Source organism: Spermophilus citellus (assembly GCF_964194105.1).
Source record: "Spermophilus citellus genome assembly, chromosome: 16".
NCBI lineage: Eukaryota > Metazoa > Chordata > Mammalia > Rodentia > Sciuridae > Spermophilus > Spermophilus citellus.
Window position 1 is genome coordinate 77589661 of NC_138196.1, and position 20306 is coordinate 77609966.

Genomic DNA, 20306 nt, shown 5'->3' on the forward strand with positions numbered 1-20306 from the left:
ATTCTTATCTCACAGACCCTGAAGTCAGCATTTAGCAGCCTCGCTTCAGGGCCCAGGTCTTAACTGCTGATTTTACCACTTTTAGCTGGACAGACCTGGGCCACTTCTTCAGCCAGACTGCTCATAACAAACCCAGTTTTCTCTTAGGAGCCATTCTTATTGCTTGCAGTTGCCAGAGACTCTCGCTTTGATTCCCGGAGCCCATGAAAGGTAATTTAATTCACCCAGATGGAATCAGCCCAGCTAAGTCCTTTAAGTTCTGTGAACTTTCACCTTGGCCGGGCAGCGAGTCGGCACCAGAGTCCCTTTAGGCAGTGGCTTCGGGGCTCACCCGTAGCGTCATTTTCTCAAGGAGCAAAAAAAAAAAAAAAAGACTCAGGGTCCCACGGAGCCCGCGGGCGAGCACGTTAACTGGATAGCTGAGGCCGCTCCAGGTTCCGGCACTGCGCGAGGTCTCGGGACAGGGTGCGGAGATGCGGACCCGCAGCGGACCGGTTCCAGCAGTGAGCGGAGCGCAGTAACCGCAAAAAGCTACCAGCTTCGCAGGCCGGGGCGCGGCGCAGGCGGGGAGGCGGGGACGCAGGGGGCGGGTCCAGAGCAGGGCAGGAAGGGGGCGTGGCCTGGAGCCCGCGCGGCCGCTCCCCGCCCCCTCCGCCCAGCCTGCGGCTCCGCCTCCGGGTGACGTCACTGGCCAGGCCAGCCGGCGCCATTTTGAAAGTGGAGTCGCCTGCCGCTGCCGCCGCAGCAGTCGCTGTCGTAGCCTCCGCCGCTGCGGGAGAAGGAGCACGAACGGGGAAGCCCCAGAGTGAAACCCACCATCCCGCTGGCTGGTTTGCCCGCCCCTCCTTCCTTCTCCCCCGGCCCCCGCCCCCTCCCCCCACAGGTGCCATCCGCCGCCATCCGCCCTCCCTACCCCCCCATCCCCAGGTGAGGGGGGTGAGTTCAGGAAGCGGAGACCCGGAGCAACTCAGCAGGGTCACCATTTGCTGTGCAACATGGCAGGTAAAGGAGAAATCGCCCTCGCCCGCTGACAAGGCGCCGCTTCCTCCCTCCTCCCTCCATCACCCCCTAGCGACCGCCGCGCCTCTCGTGCAGCCACCCGCGCCCCTCAGATTTCGGGGAATTGGTCAAGCGGGGTGGGGTGGGGGCGGGGAGGCGCTGGTCGCCGGGAGGTGGGAACGGCTTTGAAAACGAGGGTTGGAACCTTGGCATGGGCGTGGGTGGGGGTGGGGTGTGTGCCGGCGGCGGTGGGGTGAGGCGTGGGTGGGGCGTGCAGATTTGTCCCCACGGCTCGGGAGCCCGGCGTATCCTCTGCCACCCTGCCCCCAGCTCTTTTTGCGGATCTTCCTTCGTATAATTCCTATTTTTTCCCCCTGATGCAAGCCTCCTTGGGTTTATAGACAAATATATTCTACACTGAGAAGGAAGATCGCTTCACAAGTTAAAATACAATGGAGGCATGTACGTATTTTCCTCCCACGGTGGGTTCGTCTCTATTTTGAGGGGGAATTTTTTTTGCTGCGAACCATTCCCCCCCCCCTTTTTTTCCCCCTTATCCTTTATGACCAAAGGGTGCAAGGCCTTTAACATACAGCGAGTTGCACGAAGGACGTAGTTTAAACTTTGCGTTTTGCATGTTAGCTTTTGTGCAAATATCCTTTTCCCAAAAGGGTTTCGTAGAGTTAGTTAAATAGTTGTGGAGTTCAGTGATATAAATAGCCTAAAGGAGAGATTTGGTTAAACCTCGCAGGGAAAAAAAAAAAAAAAACCCGTGTAGAGAAAACCAGGTTGGAAATATTTAGCAAGGAATGAGGTTGAAGGAAGAGGAGGTAATCGCTTTGAGGGTTATTTTTGTACATTTTTGGCCAATATCTTCCTTTAACTAGTTGAATCAATTATAGGTTTCGTTTAGTTTCATCCTTCATAGATCCAGGACATTTTCACCATTTTTTCTATAAAGCTTAAAGTGAAATCGATATTAAACTAACTTTCTCTGCTTTTTGTAGTATGTAGATTAGATAATGGAACCTTTACAAAAGTTAACATGATGAGTTGATTTACAGTTTGCTATAAACAAGTTACTCTTTGACCTTGTTGAATAACTAAATGAGATTAAAATTGTTTTGCACAAGATGATGACAAATTAGCGAAAAGAATTGTTTGCCAGGTCTTTGGATTCTGAGGGATGAAGTGAAGGGAAAGCAGAACAAGTTTCCTTTGACAGTCTCTTCAGCATTCATTTCTGTTCCTTTTCCTCTGTTTGGAGCCAGTGATTTGCTGGTAATGAATGCAAAAAAAATGGGTGTTATGTTTGTGGTGTGCAGGTTTTGGGCAATAGGGTTCATAGGAATCATTACTCCACAATAAGACAGTAATGTTTCCGAAGTTTTCTCTTCGTTCTATGTTTCATGGTATTTTAACTTTAATAATGCTTCTGCAGGCTTTTTGTACACTAAAGAAAAACTCTAACTTTGGTATTTACTTTTTTTCTGGTAGGTCTTGCTTGAATGTAAGACTCCTCTGTATTCAAGGAGAAGGGAAAGTGGAAGAGAAGTTTTGAACATATGTACAATAACAATAGAATGTACGCCTTTAAATATTTCATACTTGGAATCTTGTTTTTAATGCACTTCCAATTATTGGGGAGTTTTCCAAATTGGTGTGCTTGGTGGTGGTTGTGAGTGTGGGCAGTACTAGGCTGTTAGGATCATGCCAACCATGGATACTATCTCTCTGTTTATGAGAGTAAACATGAACTGAACTCAATTTAATTGGTATGTTTTCTTTTTCCAGGAGCTGGAGGAGGGAATGATATTCAGTGGTGTTTTTCTCAGGTGAAAGGAGCAGTTGATGATGATGTAGCAGAAGGTAAGAAAGTGTTTAATAATGTAAAATTTGAATATAGAATCTTAATCTTGATTACTGAAAGATTTGAACCTGAGCCTGTTGTAGTTTAAGAATATTTTGTGGGCTGGGGATATAGCTCAGTTGGTAGAGTGCATGCCTTATATGCACAAGGTCCTGGGTTTGATCCCCAGCACCAAAAAACAAAATAAATGAAGATTATGAAAAAAAAAAAGGATATTTTGTGTTTATTGCACAAGAAATGAAAGAAGTTTTAAAAGTCAACTTTCTGGAAGATAGTCTTAACTTTTTTATTTGTGCCTTTAAAAAATTATTTTTATCCTGACTTGAAATGGAAGCAGTAAATTATTTATTTATACACACACACACACACACCCTAAACTGTTGTAAGAAAGCTCTGAAGATAATAGGATAGAGATTTCCTTGTCATATAAATTCCACATAACAAATAAAAGATGGTGGATTTTCATGTTTGTATGTTGTCTTTGGATAATTAAGTGGAAGTAGATGCCATCAAACTTAACTCAGAAACATTCTTGGTAGCACTTTTTATTTATGGGAAGATTTTTAGGTTCTTTTGAACTTTTTGTACTTTGGGAGTGTGGTATTAGTTGGCTGTTCTGTGAAGAAATGCTGGCTTGAATTATTTATTCTTGTGAGGATTCTTTTAGGTGCTTGAGGAAATGGTGGAAATATATGGCTTGTCTTCTGGGAAATATACTATTTTCTTGGACAGTTAAAAACTGATCAGTTGAATAAATCCCCCCAAGTTTTATTAATTTATTTCAAAAGTTGATCTAAAATTTTGAAACTGTTTCAATGAGTGTTTGAGGTGGTGGAGGCATTATTTCCAATATAGTAGTTACATTACTTCCTTGTTCTAAAATACTATTTAAAGTTTCTGTTTTAATGGTATTCTGTGTCTTGAATTATAGTAGGAATTTTCCAAACAAAAGTCAGAGAAATTGTAACATAGATTTTTGATTTTTAAAAATTGGTCTAGTGAAAATTTATATATTCTTTTTCTAGATTATATTGTTCTTATACCAAAATCCTAGTTCTAGCCTACAAGTGTGGAGTTCTGTTTGTTTTGAGGGTTTTTCCAGGTGGTGGTAGGATGGTGTGGTGGCTTTGTGTTGAGCCAGCCAAATGCTTGTATTTGCTATGTCAGTATCATTCCTCATGAAGTGTCTGATCAAAGTGTGGCAAATGCTGTAGAAAGTCAACTGGCATACATAATACTCATCATATTTTACAAAGTTCTCTCATCTTTCTTTTCTGTTGGATCCTCTCCATTCTTTCAGATGAGAAACCAGAAGCTTAAAGTAGTTAAGAGACTCACTGATGGTCACACATATAGTGTGAGTCAAGGTTTTCTGTTGAAGCCCATTGTTTTTGACTTGTTAGGATAAAGAAATCCCAAATTCAAGGGAGGAGGAATGTATTCGTCATTTTGTAATTCCCATTACCTGTTGAATAGTAGGCACTTACTATTGGATTTTAGTTCTTTGCTGTTGTGTAATACTCACCAAGTTATGAAAGTGGTATATACTTGGAAAACATTCCTTTAATGAATTTTGTTTATTCCGTTTATCAAAGGTCTCTTAAATGTTCAGCACTAAGGATCTAGAGCATCTAGAACACAAACTCCACTCTTGAGGAGCTCAGTTTATTAACTATTAGGCAGAAAAACCATATGGATTTTATGTAATCAGAAGAAATTGATTTTCCAAACTCTGAACATCAGTTACCTAACTGAACCAGTTGATAGTTTGTGATTACATAATGGATCAGTTGTAGTTCTTGTTTGCTAACACTTAGGAGCTGCGTTTTGCTACTGATCATTAAATAATTTTCTGAGGTTGTTAAATATTATTGCAATGTATAGTGTATACCTAGCCTTTTAAAATGCCAAGGCTTGCTATGTGTATTTTAGTAAAAACATGGCTTATGTATATCTTTGCAAGTATATTATGTATGAAGAGCATGCAATTTTCAAATTATACTGCTTTAATTTTGAGTATTTTTATACTAAGTTTGCAAATCATTTTTGTTTATATTACTAGAAAGTTTTGCTTTTCTGACATAGAATAAGATTTTTAATGTATTTTCCCCTTAGATTTAGACGGTACATAGGTTATATCTAGATCAGCCTATAGCTTAGATTACCTGTATCTGTATCATTGTATCAGTTTTTTCCCATCAGACTCCATCCACATTTTCTTTCTCCTCTTCTGCAGTCAGTTGCAGGACATACCATTTTTCCTTCTGTAATGCTTTTCATACCTGCTTTTACCTTTGTTCAGTCTCATATTATCTCTAGAGCTGGACTAATTATCTAGTACTCTACCTCTGAGCCACAATCCCAGCCCCATCAGTGTTAGATTTTATATTTTTCCTTCATTGATAACTTTAATAAGGTGGTAAAAACACAGACTCTTTCCTTGTTCTAAGTCAATCTTAAATGCAGTCCCAGTTTTGTCAATTTTCCCCAAAATCTTCAGTGGATCACTATATTCACTGAATTAAAACTAAATTTGAATATTTTAGCCTAGAATGTGCAATATTTCTTCAGAATGCCTCCTACCATGGCTAACAGTTGAACTAACTAGCTACTGTTCATCAAGCAAGTCCTATACACTTTTATGTCCGTTCTTTGGTTTTTGCCATTCTCACCTTGTTATGCCTGATATTATCCTACAGTTCTTATCATAGTCCTAGTTATTCTTCAAATTATGCCCACAACCCTTTTATTTAATTACCTCTTTTGGAAATTAAAATTTTCTTTCGGGCATTTTGTTACATAGGTGTATTTCAAATATAAATCTTTACACTGTAAACTTAATGCTGGACTAATTATTTTCATGTTCTATGCAGAATATCCTGCGTAAACTGCTATGCCTAGAACAATGCTGGGCACATAGTAGGTGTAGAATACTTGTTGAATAAAGAAATCTCAATATTACCGTTATTAGATTTTGTCTGAAAAGGAAAAAAAATGGGTGAAAGGCGCAGTTATTGAGAAGTATTTTTCGCAATGGTGGCTTAAGTTACTTGGCAGCCTTTGTAACTAGATTGCTGATATATATATATATATATATCTGTATAAAAACAAAAAAGTCAGAAGACCTTGGACTTTTTCCCTAGTACTACCACAAACTAGTGTATATCATTCTGGATAAGTACTCCTCTGGGTTCCTGTGTGCTTAGACATAAAATAACAGGACTGGATTAGAAACTGCTGTTGATTATACTCTAGTTCTCAAACATGTCTCAGAAAGGACCAGCTCAGTAGTAACCTTATTACTGTTGAGGTTGTGTTGAGATGTTGAACTTAATAGAGGCCTTAATTTTTTTTTTTTTTTAAAGAGAGAGTGAGAGAGGAGAGAGAGAGAGAGAGAGAGAGAGAGAGAGAATTTTTTAATATTTATTTTTTAGTTCTCGGCGGACACAACATCTTTGTTGGTATGTGGTGCTGAGGATCGAACCCGGGCCGCACGCATGCCAGGCGAGCGCGCTACCGCTTGAGCCACATCCCCAGCCCCCAGAATTTTTTATTAAGTAAATTACAGAGCTAAGACAGAACTTAACATTGATTGGCCCATATAGTTCATTATAGGACATTTAACAACTATGTTGGAATTCTTGTCTTATATATGTCTTTACAGGCATGTACCCAAAGTAGATTATCTTTGGTATAGCTGCTAAACTGTTTGGGAGGAGGATGAGACACTAAAATCTCTCTCACTCTGATATTCTCTTGTCATACAGTTTTTAATTTTAATGATAGCATTTTTTTTTTCTTCATGGTTCTGGGGATTGAACCCAAGGCCTTGTGCATGGGAGGCAAGCACTCTACCAACTGAGCTATATTCCCAGCCCAACAAATGTTATTTTTAAAAAGCTTTTTAGTTGTAGATGGATGCAATACCTTTCTTTGATTTATTTATTTTTATGTGGTGCTGAGGATTGAACCCAGTGTTTCATGTGTGCTATGTAAGTACTCTTCTACTGAGCCACAGCCCCAGCCCCATCAATGTAAGATTTTAATTTTCCTTTATTAATAGCTTTCATATGATGGTAAAAGCATAGACTTGGGTGCAAGGCAGCATAGTTTGAATGCTCCCCATCACTTGAGGTATGATCTTAGGCAAGTTAATTCATCTCTTTGTGCTTATTTTCCCCGATTAGTAAGTGTGCATAACATTAAAACCTATCCGTGTTATTTTGGTGACTAAATGAGTTTATACACATAAAACATGAATAGTACACACCACATAATAAGAGTCTTATAAGATTTTGGCAATATTATTATTACTACTTGAATGTTTATAGCAAATAAGGGAGAGTCCTTGGAGTGTAGAGAAATTGGGGTATTGTCTTTAAAGGCTATTAAAAATTTTCATGGCCAAAGTGAAGGAAACAGATTATGTGTGTGTTTGTACGTATTTTCTGCATTAGTAATAAAGTTCAAAAATATTCAGAACAAAGTTGTAGGTTTAGATACATATGAATCTGATAAAAACCAAACAAAAAACATAATGTAAAATGATGAAATAATTACTATAAAAGCCAGTGTAACTGGGCGTGGTGGCACATACTCTTAACCTGTCTTCCACCTCAGCAGGGGAATTACAGGTTCCAGCCCAGCCTTAGCAACTTAGTGAGACCATGTCTCAAAAATAAAAAGGGCTGTGATATTGTCCAAATTATATTGTTATATTGTATATTGTGTGTAGGTAACAAATCCCATCAGTGTTTTCAACTGTAATGTACCAATAAATAAATGTGGGGGCAAAAAAGGGGCTGGGAATGTAGTTCAGTCCCCAGTAAGTCCCCAGTAAAGTTGGTGTAGGGGTTACCTTTAATTGGGTGGGAGGGAGTTGTGATTAAGAAGGGCTGGGGAGGACCTTAGGGCTGTTGTGATTTGGAAAGTGGTATTAGTATATTGTAATGTTTGTACAAAACGTTATTTTAATATTAACATAGAATCTCTCATTTTCATATTTTATAGTCTTAAAAACTTTCCTTTTTAAAAAAAACATTTTTTATTAGTTGTTGGATCTTTCTTTCCTTCTTTCTTTCCTTCCTTCCTTCCTTCCTTCCTTCCTTCCTTCCTTCCTTCCTTCCTTCTTTCTTTCTTTCTTTCTTTCGCTGAGAATCAAACCCAGTGCCTCATACATACTAGGCAAGCTGTCTACCACTGAGCCACAACTGCAACCCCCACAAACTTTCTTTTATGGGAAATTATTTTAGGGCATGATTTTTAATTACATGAAGTCTGATTTTTATGGAACTTGGTTGGTTGCAGATGTATCTTTCCCCTCTTTGCTTCCTGCATATTTTTGGTAGGATTTAGACTTGTGGATTAGTTCTTAGAAAATATTTTTTAAATGGTAAAGTCGAAATAAGGACATATGTAAAATTTTGAGAAACAGATAATTATTAGGGTATCACAAATTTAATGGCTTTTAGATTCATTCCATATGTTTAATGTTACAACATAAACAGAACTTGAGATTATTTCTCTTCTGTGCTTTTTAGAGTAGTTTGCATGTTAGATTTGGGCACTGAGGGTAAGTCAGTAGAAAATAGTAGAAACCACGGTGTTTTTTCAAGTAGTGGCATTATCAGTTGTATTCCAAAACCCAGTGACCTGTGGCAGAGGTCTTTCTTAACACTCTTTTGTTTGATATCACACTCTTCCTTCAATACAGCTTTACTGCTGATTTAAGTCTAGTAGACCACACTCAATGTAGTCACTTAAATAAGTGTAAATTTGTTCATTAAATAATATCAGTGACAGGATTTATGTAGTATTGAACAGTTTTCTTGTTTTAAGATACTAAGTTTTCTCCCATTTCCTTACTAATAAAAACTTAAGGGGCTGGAGTTGTAGGTCAGTGGTAGAGCACTTGCCTCTCACATGTGAGGCACTGGGTTCAAATCTCAGCACCACATAAAAATAAAGGTATTGTGTTCACCTACAACTAAAAAATATATATTTTAAAAAAATTCAAAGGAATGGTGATCAAAAGCATATTAACTGGTATTTTGTCTCAAGTTATGAAAAGGACTTAAAATTAAGCTTTTAGTATTCAATACTCCTAACAGTAAATTAAACTTTGGAATTAGTCAAGTCTCTGAAAACTGCAATAAGTGCAATGACAATGAGATCCTTCAAATCAAAGAATTTATTTTTATCAATAAAGGAGGTTCTCATATTTGCATATGAAAGTGCCTCATTTAAAGTTGAGTTGGAAGAAAGGTACCTACATTTTAAATTTCTTGTGTTCTTTAATGGAAAAATTGGAGATTGGAGGTATATGTTTTAGCTAATATCCTCTGTTGTAATGTCCTTTCCCTTATCTGATGTATTGATGGAAATTAAACAAGTTACTTCCTTAGACTAAGGAAATACAGGTGAAAGCTGTATAGTCAGTATCAGGATGAGATGGCATGGCATGGCTGTGTTAAGTAATCACAGAAGCTAGCATTTTTGAGTACTTACTCATATACCAGGCAGTGTTTCAGGTGCTTTTTAAGTATTCATTCAACGATATTCACATAATTAAGTAGACATTATTAAGAAGGTTAATTTATTAACTTGTGCAGGTAGTAAAGCTGGGATCTATCTCAAATCTTAATTTTTTTCATATAATTTATTTCAGCACTTGAAATATATTCATGTGAAAGTGTGTGAGGTTGCTGGAATATGACTGGTTTATAATAGAGTTTAGTTCTTTTAAAGTTATTTTTTAGTTATAGGTGGAAACAATATTTTTATTTTATAAAATAAAATGGATTTGGGCACTGAGGGTAAGTCAGTAGATCGAACCCACTGCTTCATGCACGCTAGGCGAGTGCTCTACCTCTGAGCCAAAGCCCAACCCCTAATAGAGTTTAGCTGTAATCCCTACTAGGTCCCCCCAACCCACTCCCACCCCAGTGTTGGGGATTGAACCAGGGCATTCCCTTGCACATGCTAGACAAGTGCTGTACACTGAGCTACAGCCCTAGCCTTTTTTATTTTGTATTTTGAGATAGGGTCTTGCTAAGTTGGCTGAAGCTGACTTTGAACTTGAGATTCTCCTGCCTCAGCCTCCCTAGCTGCTGGGATCATGCCTTCATGCCTGGCTTGCTAATGACATTTGTAAACTGAGATGTGCTATAAGTGGGTTATAAGGACTTTAGGACCTTCTGAAGTTTTATGCAAAATTGTGTTGTATGTGGTTATACATATGAATTTTTTTTGGTCAGAGTCTGTAACTACTGTCAAGGTAAATATCATTTAGTCCAGTAGTTCTCTGTGTGTTGTCCAGCAACCCTTAAACTCATTCAAAAGATCTTCAAAGACAAAACTATTTTCATAATGATACTAAGATGATATTTGCCTTTTTTACTGTGCTGACATTTGGAGCAATGGTGAAAAAGCCATGTGGGTAAACTCATAGACATGTTCCGTTTAATCAGGTAGTGGCTCCAGACAGTGCCAGTAGTCATGATCATTATTGCCATAGACTAGCAGTTAAAAAACATTGATTTTTACTCAAGAATGTCTTTAGTGAAGCAGTAAAAGCTGTTAATTCTCAACTTGGGCATGTCTGTTGTGACAATGGAAAGCATACCTCGAGTGATGGAGCAGTGTATAGTGAGTGATTGTCTGGAGGAGGGGTGTGAATGCAGCTGTTTTGAGTTTTGAAATGAACTAATAGCTCTTTCCATGGAACCGTGTTTTGGGGGGCTTTCAAATCTGGTTATTCTGACCTGGAGATTTGGCATTTATTTTCTCAAATGAACAGATGACCTGTTGCTTTACTGATCAATGTTTATTGTCACTAAAATTTGAACTTTCAGGCAACAGTTTTGGAAAATATGTATCTGTCATGGGGATATTGAGGGCTTCCTAATACTTATTTCTGATTAAATCGGTAGTGATATTAATAAATACAGTTTTAGATACTGTGTAATAAAATGTGTCAACATTTGGAAAACCTGCATTACTCAGCGAATCAGTGTTTTACAGTTGACCAGTGCATGTGATGTTATCAAATCATTCATTTTAACAAATACAAGAAAGATTGTTGGATTTTAATGTTACAGACCATTGTGTCATGCTTTGAGATTCCACAGACGTTTAAGAAATCATTGTCAAGCTGAGTATAGTATTAAAGGGATATCCATAACTACCTGAAAAATCTATTAAAAATTCCTCCTTTCCCAACTACATACCTGAGTTAAGCTGGATTTTCTTCTTACATATAGCTGACAAAACACCTTGTCAAATATTGAATACAGGGCTGGGGATGTGGCTCAAGCGGTAGCGCGCTCGCCTGGCGTGCATGCGGCCCGGGTTCGATCCTCAACACCACATACAAACAACGATGTTGTGTCCGCCGAGAACTAAAAAATAAATATTAAAAATTCTCTCTCTCTCTCTCTCTCTCTCTCTCTCTCTCTCTGTCTCTGTCTCTCTGTGTCTCTCTCTCTCTCTCTCTCTCCCCTCTCTCACTCTCTCTTTAAAAAAAAATATTGAATACAAAAGCAATTAGGAGAGTCCTCTTATGTTAAGCCAGATGTTTGGAGATTGCAACAATGTAAAGCATTCTAGTTTGGGGGGTATTTGGACAGTGATATAGTTACTTTTCTTAACATTTTTGTATTGTGTAGAGAATATTACTATTTTATAGTGAATAAACATTTTAAAATTTGAAAAGTCCTTTCATGTGCTCATATTTTAAGAGTATAAGGGAGATCTTGCCATCAACAAAATTTGATAACTCTCAGTTTGATCTGTTAATAAATAGATTGCTTTTTAAGGAGTCTCATGAGCCACAAGATAAGTGCAGGATAGTGTACTACCACTTTCATGTGTGAATATCTACAAAGCTTTCCTTCTATAAAGGTGGAGCCTATGACAAGAGATTATTTCAGCTTTCTCCCTTACTGTTTTTTAGATACCAAATTAGATCTACCCTAAGCTCTTTTGTCTGATCTTGGTGAGGAAGGATACCTTCAGGACTTTAAAGTACCTATTTTTAAACTTACCTCTCCTTTACAGAGATTAAATGCCAATAACATATTTGCCAACACTTTAGCATTAAACATTTTTAGGATTTTTTCCCACAGTATTTCTGCTCAGGTAACAGCATTAGGTAATGCTGTTGGATCCTGATTTAATGCCATTTCTAGGCTTTCTGGTTATTGTAAGTAAATTGATGACCTTGACATTATGTGGTATTTTGAGCCCAGCATGTAGCCATTGTTGTCTTGGAAGAAAGGCATAAAATTGGCATGGTAACTGTTTCCCAGCTCTGATAATCAAACTAATAAAAGGACTTTATTTACTTTTCCTCTGTAAATCCTGTTAAAGTACAGCAAACTTCTACTATTTTTAAATAATTGCTGAATTTCCCATTTTAACATTGTCCTATCAACTGTTGCTTAAAATTACTTTTTTTGTGGCTATTTTCTACCTTTTTTTTGGGGGGGGGACAGAGAGAGAGAATTTTAATATTTATTTATTTTTTCTTAGTTCTCGGCGGACACAACATCTTTGTTTGTATGTGGTGCTGAGGATCGAACCTGGGCCGCACGCACGCTAGGCGAGCGCGCTACCGCTTGAGCCACATCCCCAGCCCCTATTTTCTACCCTTTTTAAAATTTCATCTAAAGCTTCACTCTTGGCATATGTGGAATCCTTGGCAAATCATTTTCAAGTATTCTATATGCCAAGTTACCAATGGTTATATTCTTGTGACCAGTTTCTGTTGATTAAATTCTCTGTGAACGTTCAATTATCAACTGGGTTTTTCTCTTCTGAAGTCTAAAAGAGCTCATGAACAATTCAGACTGTTTATGACCAATGACCTTGTTCAAGAAACTTTTCTTTAACCTGTTGTTTTGTTGTGTTTATGTGCTCACTGAAACTCTTCTATTAGACTCTGAATTTTGAAGAATCAAGGATAATTTTTATGGTTATGATAGGTTTTATGGGACTGAGGGAATTTTTTCTTAAGAAACCTTGTAGTACTGTTCCTAATATTATATTAGAGGAATGAATCTTCTCTAAGAAATTGGACTTGACAGATTTAGTGTCTCTCCATTTCTCTTCTCTAAATTAGAAACTGCTCTCTTTCATTGGTCAAAATGTTAGAATGATATATTGGATTTTGGACCATTTGCACATTTTATACTTCATTCAGAGAAAACTAAACTCGTCAGTGGCCTGTATTAAAAGAAGCTAGGGCTGAGGATGTAGCTCCAAAGACAAGCAGATACAGATACTAGAGTAGATAACAGGTATTGGTGGTAAAATTTTCGAAGATTTGGGACAACGTTAGAGCTGAACAGTATTAACTTTTTAGAACCTGCCATTTAAATTCACTGCAGATCTGCTCTTCCTGAAAGTAGAAACCTTTTTGTGTTATCTTTATTTTTTCCAGCTTACTACAGGTAAGCTGCCTAGAGTAGATGAATTTATAAGGTAGCACAGAGGAATCTTGTATTTCTTATTGACTAATAAGAGTGGGAAAGCTCTGTTTCAAGAGAAACAGGCTATTGTAGGCCACAAATCTTGTCAAATTCGTTATCTAGTAAAGTGATGTAGCATGCATGCAAAAGTGCTTAGTACAGGAATTGATAGTAGTAAAGAGATTGCCTGCTCCCACTCTTTTTTTTCCCCCTTGACATAAGAGGAATTATTTTTTCTAGAAGTAGAATCACTTCTGTAAGTACAATAGTTTTTGCTTCCTGGTGTCTTTATTTTTTATTATAAAAATATAAAGTTCATCATCCTAACCATCTTTAAAGGTATAGCTCAGTGTTAACTTTGTTTAGACTATTATGAAATATAATCTCCAAAACTTTTTCATTTTGCAAAACTGAAACTTAAGCCATCTCTCCCTTTCCCTCCAACTCTTGGTTGTCTCTTGCCTAATGAAATCACCTAATGACACATTTCTCAGTACATGTCTCCATTGTCATACAGTGACTTTATGTTTGGGGTTCTAAGGAGGAACAGATAGGTAGGTCCTTTAAATGATTGGGGGAGGACAGGAAGATTTCTAGGCAGAACATTAAAGAACCAGATATGAGAATATTTGAGTAGATATTGGTACTGTTGACACAAATCTGTTATCTCAGACTGTTTGAAAACTATCACCAGTTTATCTTATAGGCTATTCCAGTATAGGATTAGATAAAATCCAAATTTTTGACTAAAGTTTTACTTCATTTATTTTGTAGTTTCTGGTTAAAAATAAGAAAATCCCATGGGTTTTATAAGTCACATTCCATGACTGTAAAATTTCTTATATTAAAAGGGACAACCAGTGCATTGTTTCATGTATGTTTTACTCAGCAAAGTCATCAGGATAATAGGAAAATTTGACACATACATTGCATTTCTTTTAAATGAAATTATAGATAACGAGTGATTAAAAATGTATTTCTTATAGCCTTTGGGGTTTTTTCCCTTCACATTTTTTAGTGGTGCATAATAGCCTTACATAATGATGGAATTTGTTGTTATATATTCATACATGCACATAGTATTTACAATAGCCTTTTGAAGTAAGCAGTGCTGTTGCCATGTTATGTTGGACACTAAAGCTCAGAGAACTTGGGCAACTGTTAAACCTAAGGTTATGAGTTAATAAAATTGATTCCTGTGCTTTTTATGCTTCTGTGTTTCTATGTTGTGTTCAGTTTTTAGAAATACTATTTGGTTTTGTCTGTTTCTGGTTTTCCTGAGGAGGAGGTAGAGCTAAGGTGAAACTTCAGTTTATTCACTAAGTGACTTTGAAAAAAAAGTATATGTTGAATTTTCAGTGCTCTGGAGAATGTTAAGAAAATACAAAACATTGTAGGCATATTAAAAGAATGAATTTTATTGAAAATGAGCATTTTCCACAACACTTTTGCTTTTGGCATTAACCTGTCCATGCTACTACTATAAGATCCTTTTATAGGTTAGTGTGCTACTTGATATTGAAATGAGACTTTAGTACAAATACTTAGTTGTTTCTTGGGGTTAGATGAATGAATCATTATTTCAAGTCAAGGTAGTGCTTTCAAATGGTTATGAGTTGGAATTTATTAATATTATTGGAGTATAACTGGAAATTTCTCCAGGTGAAAATTTATTATAATCTGCAAATCTTGACACCCCCCCCCCCCCCGCCCCCTTAAGGGTGCTGGAGATTGAACTGGGACCTTGTACAAACTAGGCAAGCACTGTACCCCTAAGCTATATCCCCAGCCTTAACCACCTTTTTTTTTTTTTGTACCGGGATTGAACTCGGGTACTGAGCCACATCCCCATCCCTATTTTTGTATTTTATTTAGAGACAGGGTCTCACTGGATTGCTTAGCACCTCACCGCTGTTGAGGATGGCTTTGAACTCAAAATTCTTCTATGGCTCAGCTTCCCCAGCCTCTGGGATTAAAGGCACATACCATCGTGCCTGGCCATTTTTAACAGTTTAGCAGTTCCTTAAAAGTTAAACATAGTTTTATTATCACATGACCCAGCAATTGTACACCTAGGTGTGTATATTAAAAAATTGAAAATACTAGTACATGAATGTTTATAAACAGCCTTGCTGGTAATAGCCCAGAAGTGGAAACAATTCCAATGCTTTATCAACTGTTTCATCAGAAAAGAAAATAGTGTATTTATACAATGCAGTATTATTCAGACAGAAAATAGTAATATGTGTTACAACATAGTTGAGCTTTGGAAATACTGTTCTAAGTGAGGAAGCCAGTCACGTAAGGCCATGACACACATTGTATGATTTCATTTATATGAAATGTCCAGAATAAGCGAATCTATTGGGATAAAAGGTAGATTTGTATTTGCCAGGGGGACTAGAGGGAGGGGAAAGGATTAGGAGTAGCAGGAACAATTGCCCGTAGATAGAGGATTTTTTTCCAAGGGGTGATGGAAGCCACGTTCTGGAATTAAATGGTGGTGATAGTTGCATAATTCTGTGATTATACCAAAATCTGCTGAATTGTGTACTGATTTTGAAAAAATAATAACTGTTAAAAACTAATTGGGAGGATAGATGAGGTAGGAATCTCTGAAAAGAAATAAAAATTTCTTTTTATTGTCTTTTTTTAAATAAATTTTAAAAATTTGTTGATAGACCTTTATTTATTTTATTTATATATGGTCCTGAGAATCGAAACCAGCGCCTCACAAATGGCAGGCAAGTGTGCTACTGCTGAGCCTCAGCCCTAGGCCCTGGCCTGATTTTCTGAAAAATGAATTTCTCGAGCCAATTGAAAAAATTCTGCATTTACTAAAGAAAAAAAATATTAAACTTTGCATTATTTCTGTGTCACACACAGTCTACTTGCGCATCTGGTTTTTCCTGACTTTATTAATCAAATCTAGTTTATACATCTTTTTTTTCTTTATTGACAAAGCAATTGTTAGCAAATATTTTATATTTTGTTAACTTTTTTTTTAATCTAATAGATACCCGTAATGGTAAATCCAGATAATGGTAAATCCTGTAATGGTAAATAGTACCAGAGGTTAACAGGGCATCTTCATCAGTTTAAGATTTGAAGAAGGAAAATGTATTCAGAAATCCATGAATTATGATGCAAGGTCTCTAGACCCTGATTTAAAAGGATCTGAAAATGAGTTGCCCAAAAAATTAGTTGTGTTTTTGTTTTTGTTTTGTTTTAATTAACTTGGTTGTGATTTCTGTGTGAGAAAAAAGTGAGTTGCTTTGAAGGTTGTACACATTTGGATTGTGCATCTAGATACACAATAATAAATGGACTGTAAATAAAGCTAAGTGAAATTTACAATAATGTTTAAGATATTCAAGTCTAAAAACAGTATGGCCAAGGCAGGAAGATTGCAAGTTCAAGGCCAACCTTCACAATTTTGTTGAGATCCTGTCTCAAAACAAAAAGTGATGTATGTAGCTCAAGAATTTATTTGCCTAGTATGCATAAGGTTCCCCAGGTTCACTTCCCAGTACTGCAAAAGAAAATTGGGTTCATTGATGTCTGGTGTATCTTTTTAATTGTTCAGTAAACACATAAGCCCTTGTATTCATGTGTCCACTATCTCTAATTCACAATCTGATTTCTTGGGAATGCTTTAACATTGTTAACTGAAGTGCATATTCCTTGTGTTGATGAGAATACAGCTTCGTTAAATTCTTTCTTTGTATTATTATTATTATTTTTTAGTTTTAGACAGACACAATACCTTTATTTTATTTATTTGTTTTCATGTGGAGCTGAGGATTGAATCCAGTGCCTCACACATGTAAAGCAAACACTCTACCAACTGAGCTACAACTCCAGCCCCTTCATTAAATTCTTGATATGCAGTAATTTGTTAATCTTAAGAATTTTTATTCTCTAGTAGAAAGGTAACTTTCTGATTGAAAGCATAAGATGTTTGAGTGCTCAAGAAACTGAGCTAACCACCTGTCTCAGTGCAAGTGCTTTACATGCATTATCTCATCTAATCATCTCAAATAGTCTCTGAAGACAAACTAGTACTTTCATTTTATAGTATAGGAAATTGAGACTTAGATAAAGTAATTTGCCCAAGGTCATATTGTTAGTGAGTGGAAGAGCCAAAGAACCTTGGTTCTCCTGACTCTATAAGTGAAAAATAAAATCATATCATTTCACCGTTTTTAGATGACATCTGTTAACATATAAGGCTAGATATTTCCATTATAATGTTTTTTTCCTGCTGTGACTGTATATTTCTCAAACATGCATAGTTTATGTATAATTGTTACATATAATTGTTTTCAGTTTAATTTATTTGAGAAGATAAATGGCTATATTATTTAACTGGATGTCTATCTGGTATATGTAATTTAGATTTAAGATTTTTGATGTAAATATTATGATGAATATCCTGTGAGAATCTTATTACTTAAGAATATATTTAAGGGCATGGGATTTGGGTCTAAAAGGTGTCATCATCTTTTCATGGTTTATGGTGTATATTGCCAAATTGCCTCAAATTGGGGTTGATTTTTCACTTCCTCCAGCAGCAAAAGGGTAGTGTTCATTTCCAGACCTTGACAATACCCAAGCACTGTATGTATTAGAAAAATATTTTCCATTTATTTGAGCTTGTTTGAGTGTGTAGAACTGTTTCTGTCCTCTTTTTCTTTGGTGGTACTTGCCTTTTTCTTATTCATATGTAGTATCAGTTCTTTTTCCTCCTTTGAATTCTGCATTCTCTTTGAGGGAAGTTGTGTGGAGACTTCAAGAAGAATCATTAGGGTCTGGGAGATAATTGGGAGGAAAAGCTGTATAAGTGAAGTGATGGTGGGTAGGCAGTCTAAGGAAACAAACATTTGAGCATTGCTTTGTGCCATTTTTCTTACCTGTGAGCTAGGGTAATTGTGCTTGCCTTGATAGTCAGATGTTTAAATGTTTAAATGCTTAGTTTGAGCACATACTGAGCACTTGGAAAATTGAGTGTTGTAATTATTTAATGCCTGATTAAGATTAACAGACTTGACAACAGAGTAAAAGCCCATTTCAGCCCACAAATCCAGATTAATTTATTGTTTGGAGGGTTTGGGGCACATTGATAGGCATTTTCAGTAAAAATGAATTGAATTAATGAATAGCATTTGGCTTGGTTCGGTTAGGAGTTAAGTGTGGTCCTTTTTTGTCACTCCCCTTCATATCTCTCTCTCTCTCTCTCTCTCTCTCTCTCTCTCTCTCTGTGTGTGTGTGTGTGTGTGTGTGTGTGTGTGTGTTAGGGGGTGGGCTGGAGAGATCTGAAGGTGTGCTGTCAGGGAAACCTGGTATAAGTATTGACCCTTCCTTAACTGCTGTGGTTCTGAAACCCTCTTAACTCCTTTTACTATATAAGGCAGCATTGTGAATGTGTGTAAATTCTTTACATTAGAAATACTTTCTCAGTAAGTACCCTCTTTCCTTTCCTCAGCTGTTTGTGTGATGATCCTAGTCCTATACTAGAACTTTTGAGTAGGCCAACAAATGTTTAGAGCACTTCAAAAATTATACAGGAACCTGAGGAGAATAGAAAGCAAATTTTCTCATACCCATGAACATTTGAATGTCTTGAGAATCTTGCTAAAATGCAGTTTATGCTTGTGTGTTTATAGCCAAGATGGAACCTATGGTTTTGCATTTCTAACCAGTTCCCAATGAGTGTTGCTTTTGTTGGTGGCAGGTAGACAGCACCTTGAGCTACCAAGTAGCTTATCCTTTTTAAGGAGAAGGTAGTCCAAGTAAGGTCATATCTTAATTGTTTCACTCAGCATTTTTGATAAAACTGAGTAGACCTATTGTACTATTCTTATATCAGCTAACATTGTTCAATAAATGAATAAACATGCCCTTGGGAGCTTCATACTAACCATTAAAAGTGTTTTATATCGTATTACTACATGTTAGCTATCTCTAGTTATTATATTAATTTTGTGTTTGTATTTCCGGTTTGTGCAGGTTAAGATTACCAACTAAAGATTTGCTTTTGCTAGTAATATACCTGATTCCCAGCATTGTGAAAAGGATGAATTTAAGAAATGAAACCTTAATTTTTATCTCTGTGTTGTTCTCTTTGTTTTGTTAACCTTGAAATACTTTTCAAAGTCAGGATTTCTCTTTCCTTCTCAGCCTTCTAAGCTTTGTTTTGAGTTGATTATTTACTGCTGTAGCTCATGTATGTAGTTTTTCAAAGTCAGTTTCAAAATGCTTAAAAGAAAAATTAAAAGTTTTCTGTTGGGCTACGGTTATAGCTCAGTGATAGAGTGCTTACTTGGCATGTGTGAGGCACTGAGTTCAATCCTCAGTGCTACCTAAAAATAAATTTTAAAAAATTGTATTCTGTCCATCTACAACTTAAAAAAAATTAAAACGTTTTCTGTTGCTGTTATTCTTGCATCAACTTCTCAGACTTTTTCAGTGGTTTCTTCCAGTATTTATTTTCATATTTTTAAACTGTGTTCATGTAGCTGTTTTTTACATACCAATTTTTATATCCAAATATGTAGTGGTAGCTAAAACTTGAGCTCTATTCTGCTGCCCCTCTCCCCTGACACATGCCATTTTGTCAATACTATTATACCATTTTTATTATTTAAACCAGTGTTCAGAGTTATAGTAGACTGCACAATGGCCTCCTAAAGGATATTTACATTGTAATCCCTGTAACCAGTGAATGTTGAGTAAATTAAGGATTTTGAGATAGAAGGATTATCTTGGATTGTCTGACCATTCCGTCAATGCAATCTCAAGGGCCTCTGAAAGAGAGGCACGAAACTTGAGGGAAAATGAAGATGTCACAGCGGCATCAGAAGGTTGGAGTGGGGTTTAAGAAAGGGTCACAGGCCAGAGAAGTGCAGGTGGCTTCTAGGAGCTTAAAAAAAAAAAAGCAAGAAAATGTATTCACTCATTGAGCTTTT

General features: G+C 36.9%; 1 protein-coding gene across 3 annotated transcripts in view; it reads left to right on the forward strand.

The window, feature by feature from the left end:
- Nucleotides 1–404: 404 nt before the first annotated feature.
- PPP2R2A (protein phosphatase 2 regulatory subunit Balpha) overlaps nucleotides 405–20306 on the forward strand; it is a 69093-nt gene continuing 49191 nt past the window's right edge. The window contains exons 1-2 of one of the 3 annotated variants that reach the window (XM_081269622.1): nucleotides 405–1002; nucleotides 2794–2868. In XM_081269622.1, the coding sequence (XP_081125748.1) occupies nucleotides 996–1002; nucleotides 2794–2868 (82 nt within the window). In that variant the 5' untranslated portion in view covers nucleotides 405–995. The remainder of the gene's footprint in view (nucleotides 1003–2793; nucleotides 2869–20306) is intronic. The other 2 variants (XM_081269620.1, XM_081269619.1) reach the window with 2 other exon arrangements.